The sequence below is a fragment of the Lontra canadensis genome, unplaced genomic scaffold, assembly GCF_010015895.1.
Source record: "Lontra canadensis isolate GAN:19392208 unplaced genomic scaffold, GSC_riverotter_1.0 scaffold272, whole genome shotgun sequence".
Lineage (NCBI taxonomy): Eukaryota > Metazoa > Chordata > Mammalia > Carnivora > Mustelidae > Lontra > Lontra canadensis.
Genome location: NW_022631266.1, coordinates 1 through 6,505, shown reverse-complemented (window position 1 = coordinate 6,505; position 6,505 = coordinate 1). Strand labels below are relative to the sequence as shown.

The 6,505-nt window shown below is 36.2% G+C and overlaps 1 protein-coding gene across 1 annotated transcript; it reads right to left on the bottom strand.

Annotated features, from left to right (window-relative positions):
* Positions 1–1,083: 1,083 nt before the first annotated feature.
* On the bottom strand, positions 1,084–2,057 carry LOC116862601 (olfactory receptor 6C1). Its single transcript, XM_032849961.1, has one exon. The coding sequence runs from the start codon at positions 2,020–2,022 to the stop codon at positions 1,084–1,086; it is 939 nt and encodes a 312-aa protein (XP_032705852.1). The 5' UTR covers positions 2,023–2,057.
* Positions 2,058–6,505: the final 4,448 nt, after the last annotated feature.

Here is a 6,505-nt window from a genome sequence, read left to right as displayed (position 1 = left end):
TTCATTGTATCCATAATTTTCTTTCATTTTCTCTCTCACACACATAGAGAAACACACATACATCTTTCCAAAATACTTTAGGCACTTAATATCTTAAGTAGAGTGAGTGGAGGAGTATTTTAACAGGTGAAATTCTAACTTTATAGGAAATGGAAAATTTTGCTCTGTTATGAAGATTTTATTTTATATAAAACTTAAGTGATTTCACTTTTTAGGCATCAAATAATTTAGACACATGCCCAGTTTCAATGTAGTCCAAAACTAGAAAGGAGCTATGTATATATATTTCAGCATTATCAGAAAGCAAAGTTTACACCATGGAATTAGAGAAATTGAACTTATTCTACATATCTAAGACAGTATTTCTTCACTATTTTCTACAGTATGTGTGTGTGTGTGTGTGTGTGTGTGTGTGTGTATGTATGCATGTATGTATGTCTGCATCTACTTGTATATCTACCTACATCTAGTGAGTCATAATGGATTTTGGAAATAAGGAGATGTATTTAGCAGCATATCTACAAAAGTATATATGTTAAGTATCTATTCTTTTTTTAACAATAGATAAATTATATGAACACACTCTATTTAGTGAACTATGTTTCGTGGTTTTTAAATGAAAGCTTTCACATTTTTCTAAAAATCATATGACATTTGAATTTTTTTTTTCTAGAGAAACTGCAAGATGGTGAAAGGATTTCTGACAAAGATCACTGAAAATCACAAAATTGTATTTTCTGTAGAGAGTAAGGAAAATATCACATCAAAAATTACAGTGCCTCCTCCATTCTGTGTGATAATCATTTTCCTTAACAAAATGCAAAGTAAATTACATTTACAAATTATAACATTAATAATCAAGACGTTGCAACTAATCAAAGTTTCAGAAGAATGGGAACCAGAAAAACTCACAAAGTTATTTCATCTGAATGGGAAATATATTAAATGTGCTTATAAACTCTTAGAAAGAAAGAATGAATAAGGATAGCAGGAAGACCACTGTCATTTAAAGGTGGCTCAAATTTCATGTTTGTATATTTTAAATTGCCCTGCAATGTGTCCAATTTGTAAAACCATAACATTTCATTTGCTTGAGAAAAATACAATCTTCCTTGCCCTGTCCATGAAGGCTCGCTTGACTTGCTGGTTCCTTAAGCTGTAAATAAAGGGGTTCAGCATGGGGGCTACTGAGGTGTTTAGCACAGCAACACCCTTGCTCAGAGACACTCTGTCTTTTGCTGCTGGATTAATATACATGAAAATGCAGCTGCCATAGGAGATGGAGATGACAATCATGTGGGATGAACAGGTGGAAAAGGCCTTTGTCCTCTGACTAGCAGAAGGAATTCTTAAAATTGTTCTGATGATATATATGTAGGATAGAAATATTAATGCCAGAGTGAACATTAAAGTAAACACAGCACAGGAAAACCCCATTATCTCTAGGAATTTTGTGTCTGAACAAGAAAGTTGCAGCAGGGGAAAATAATCACAGGTAAAATGGTCAATAATATTAGACCTACAGTAATTAAGGTTTAAGAGCAACATGAGTGCAGGGAATATGATTAAGAATGAAATCAGCCATGAAGAGAAGACAAGGAGTATGCAGACTCTGGGATTCATGATGGTCATGTAATGCAGAGGTTTGCAGATGGCAATATAACGGTCATAGGACATGGCAGCCAGGAGGTAAAATTCAGTGACTCCCAACAGAATGAAAAAAAATAACTGAGCAATGCAATCATTAAAGGAAATGGTTTTATCTCCTGTAATCAGGGTGCCCAGGAAATTGGGTATGCTAACAGTGGTGAATGAAACCTCTAATAAGGAGAAGTTTCTGAGGAAGAAATACATGGGAGTCTGGAGGTGAGCATCCAGCAGGGTAAGGGTGATAATGGTCAGGTTCCCAGTGATGCTGAGCATGTAGGTGATGAACAGAAAGATGAAGATCACTCCCTGAAGCTGCGGGTCATCTGACAATCCCAGGAGGATGAACTCTGTTAGTTCTGTGTGGTTTCTCATTCTCCAGTTGCTTATTTGTTGTTCTCCTGCCAGACCTCTAGGAGAAAACACAAGGAACAAATTTGAAGAGAGGATTAGCAAAGGTCTAAGTGTGGAGCCAGAATTTGGCTGAAATAGTACATGTTTCCATCTACAGATGAGAATTTACTTGAACTGATAATAACAAGGATCCATTAATTTCCTCTCTTTTACCAGTGAAATCTCCAGTTATGGCAAGTTTGAAAATATTCAATATCACAGAGCTAAAAGGGCTAGAGCAAGGAGCTTTCTCAGGCTTTTCTGACTCCAAATAACACGTGGTAGCTTTCAAGGATGTGCCCGTGAGGTTTTTTCCCATCGAAGACCATCTTTGTGCTTTTGCTCTGATTGTTTACTAGTTTCCCATTCTCTGTAAGTTAAAGCTTAATTACATTGAGAATCTTCAGAAATGGGAAAGAGCCTGTATTTTTTAATGACTTGTGAGTGTTTTGTCCTTAGATAGTGATCAACTTTTGCTAACACTCAGCTTTTCCAACTCCTCCTATCTCACCAGTCAGATATACTTGTCATTGCCACCAGCAACCTTAGAAGTTAGAGATAGAGGGGAGAAAGAGGCAAGAAATAATTTAAGCTGGAGAGTGTAGAACTGAATTTAATCCCATCTGAATCCCTTGCTATAGTTTATGATGTTTCAGGCTATATGTAATTATTATGACCTGTATTCGTATACAAATGCCTTCTCTTTCTATTGAAAATAATAATTATTACTATTATTATTGAAGTATGTCCCCCAGCTAAAGAGTTAGGTAAACATTCCCCAATAAAACTCAGGTAAATAGTTTAATTTCTTTACTTGTATGTGGTTTTAAGATAGTACACTTTAATTTCTTTTTTTATATTAAATGATATTACGATAGTTATTTCCATTAGTAAGAGTGAGACTATCTAGGCATAAGTCCAAGCTTATTACTAGCCTGAAACCATGTCTGCATTTCTTCTATAAATACAGTTTATTCTTCTGCATGCAGGCCTTTCTATCTTTTTTTTTTTAAATTAGTATATAATGCATTAATTTCCTCAGGGGTACAGGTCTGTGAATCATCAGGTTTACACATTTCACAGCACTCATCATAGCACATACCCTCCCCAAAGTCCATAAGCCAGCCACCCTATCCATAGCTCCCCACCGCCCTAGCAACCTTCAGTTTGTTTCATTAGATTAAGAGTCTTTTATGGTTTGTCTCCCTCCCGATCCCATCTGGTTTCATTTTTTCCTTCCCTGTCCCCTACAACCTCCCTCCCTGCCTATTAAATTCCTCATATCAAAGAGATAAAATGATAATTGTCTTTTTCTGATTGACTTATTTCACTCAGCATAATACCCTCTAGTTCCATCCATGTCTTTGCAAATGGCGAGATTGCATTTCACTTGATGGCTGCATAGTATTCCACTGTATATAGTATTCCATTGTATATATATACCACTTCTTCTTTATCCATTAATCTGTTGATGGACATCTAGCCTCTTCCCATAGTTTGGCTATTGTGGACATTGCTGCTATAAACATTTGGGTGCACATGCCCCTTCAGATCACTACCTTTGTATCTTTAGGGTAAATACCCAGTAGTGCAATTGCTGGGTCATAGGGTAGCTCTATTTTTCAACTTTTTGAGACACCTCCATGCTGTTTTCCAGAGTGACTGCACCAGCTTGCATTCCCACCAACAGTGTAGGAGGGTTCCCCTTTCTCCCCATCCTCACCAGCATCTGTCATTTCCTGACTTGTTAATTTTAGCCATTCTGACTGGTGTGAGATGTATCTCATTGTGGTTTTGATTTGTATTTCCCTAATGCCAAGCGATGTTGAGCACTTTTTCATGCGTCTGTTGGCCATCTAAATGTCTTCTTTGCAGAAATATCTGTTCATGTCTTCTATGCAGGCCTTTCTTATAAAGTTATTGTGAGTATTAAATGAGTTAATATGTGAAGCATTTGGAAAAGTGCTTTATATGAAAAAAAAAAGCTATATAAGGATTAGGGTGCCTGGGTGGCTCAGTCAGTTAAGCATCTGCCTTCAGCTCAGGCCATGACTGAGAGTCCTGGGATCAAGCCCCACATCAGGCTCCTTGCTCAATGGGGAGCCTGCCTCTCTCTCTCCCTTTGCCTCTCCCCCTGCTTGTGCTCTCTCTTTCCCTCCCTCTCTTTCTCTATGTCGAATATATAAATAAAGAAATTTAAAAAAAAGCTATATAAGGATTGTTCAATGGAGAAATCCCTTGGTGAAAAGCTTCAGGATTAAGATGGAGTCCTGTATTAAAAGCTTTGTCTTAAAGTAATAGTAATGAATAAAATAACAGCAAGAAAATCACATAGGAGCAATGACAACAACAAAAAAGTGAGGTGGAATCATCTGGTTGTACAGTATCTCAGAGGCTCTGGGCAAGTGAATAGCTTTGCTTTTCCACTTTGTGAACATGGTGACCTCTCCCCACCATGGTTTATCTGTCTCCTGCACTCCATCACACCCTCAAAAATTCACTGCTTTCATTCAGCTAAGATATGGTCACCACATTTGAGGCATGTTGGATATTTGTAACACTTTATCATTGCTCCCAAAGGCTACTGATATCCACTTTGTTTCTCTGCTGCTCCTCAGTAAGAGTAACCTTTCTGACAATGACTGTGAAACTTGTGTTAAATAGAATATGTGTATGTAAGTAGCCTTGTGGGTAGCAGATTTCAGGAACACTCCAAATCACCTTCTTCCTTATTCCCATAACAATAGGTTTATTACTCTTTGTGTGAGTCTCATAAAAATCTTTCAGAAGTTGTTCCTAGTCCATGACATATCTGTGCTGAAATATCCTGTGAATACCACCACTATGTTGCATATGTCTGAAAGTTAGGACAAAGTCTGTCCTTGAAAGCCTTTGCAACACAGTCCAGTGTCTGGAAGAGTCATATCATAGGAGGCTTAAAATAAACATTTGTCTTCTTCATTCATTCATTCATTTTGAGTTTGTTCTTGCATCACAGACACCCATCATGTGAAGTTCTCTATTATATGCCCAATTCTTGGCTGTGTAGTATGTAGGTTGAATCTTTGTTTTACAAGATCTGTTCATATATACAATGACATATTACTCAGTCATCTGAAGGGATGAATACCCAATTTTTACATCAACATGGATTGGACTGGAGGAGATTATGCTAAGTGAAATAAGTCATCAGAGAAATTAAATTAAATTAAATTATCATATAGTTTCACTTATTTGTGGATCATAAGGAATAGCATGCAGGACATTAAGAGGAGGAAGGGAAAAATGAAGGGGGAGAAAATGGAGTGGGGAATGAACCAAGAGAGACTATGGACTCCAGGAAACAAACTGAGGGTTTTAGAAGGGACAGGGGTAGGAGGATGGGTGAGCCTGGTGATGGGTATTAAGGAGGACACAGATTGCATGGAGCACTGGGTGTTATACGAAAGTAATGAATCATGGAACACTACAACAAAACCTAATGATGTACTGTATGGTGACTAACAAAACACAATAAAAAAAAAAAACCCAAGATGTCTTTTCTTAGTTTACCTACTTTTCAAGGTATATGTATTCACTGGGCCTAAAATCCCCATATCAAGTAAATTATGACAAAGGACATATAGAAGAAGTCATTTTTTTATATATAATTAAAAAAATTATAAGACATTATTTTAAAATTACTTTCATTAAATTTCTCTAGCATTCATTCCTTTAATTAACTGTATTTTGCTCACCAGCAGCTCTCTTCCTTCATCAGGGTTTATCATTGATAGCACTAACTTTTCATAACACCTGGAAGTCTTAAAATATATTTTCAATAAATAAGCAATATTTGGTTTAAATCTCAAGATTGGAATTTCTGCACTATTTTATTGAAATTGGAGATCCAGTTTAAAAAAGTATATTATTACTCTTCCATAGGTAATAATGTGCCACTCCACTGTATTTTTGTCCTTATTTCACTTTTTTTTTGCATATTCTTTTTTCCTTTTAGATTCCCTATCAATTTTAAGACTATTCTGAAAAATAATACCTTGACTGACTTACATATTTTGGCTACTGATTAAACCTTTGAGGGAGTAAATGATAAACTAAGAAAGAAGGTATTAATAGATAAGAAAAGGTTCATGTGAACAAAACTGAAAATCAGTACTAATAGGTCAATTTTGTAGGAGCAGAGAACATACTTAAAGAAACTGTCAATGAAAGTGGTCCAATATCACAGAATTGGAGGAGGTATACTATACTACTTGTGTAAAAATGTTAATGAAAATTCAATGGACAGTATTCATTTACCAACATCAACTAAGCCTGATGGATATTATTCATTCATTCATTCTTTCATTCAGCGGGCTTTGGGGAGAAAAAAACCTCAATGTTTAACAAGGTGCATATGATTCCTCAAGCCTGAAGCCATCCCAAGGATGTACTCATGCAGAGTATGAAGGATATCTCTAAGAAT

Excerpts from the sequence above, each read along its gene's own strand:
- LOC116862601 (XM_032849961.1), bottom strand. The coding sequence starts at position 2,022 with ATGAGAAACCACACAGAACTAACAGAGTTCATCCTCCTGGGATTGTCA.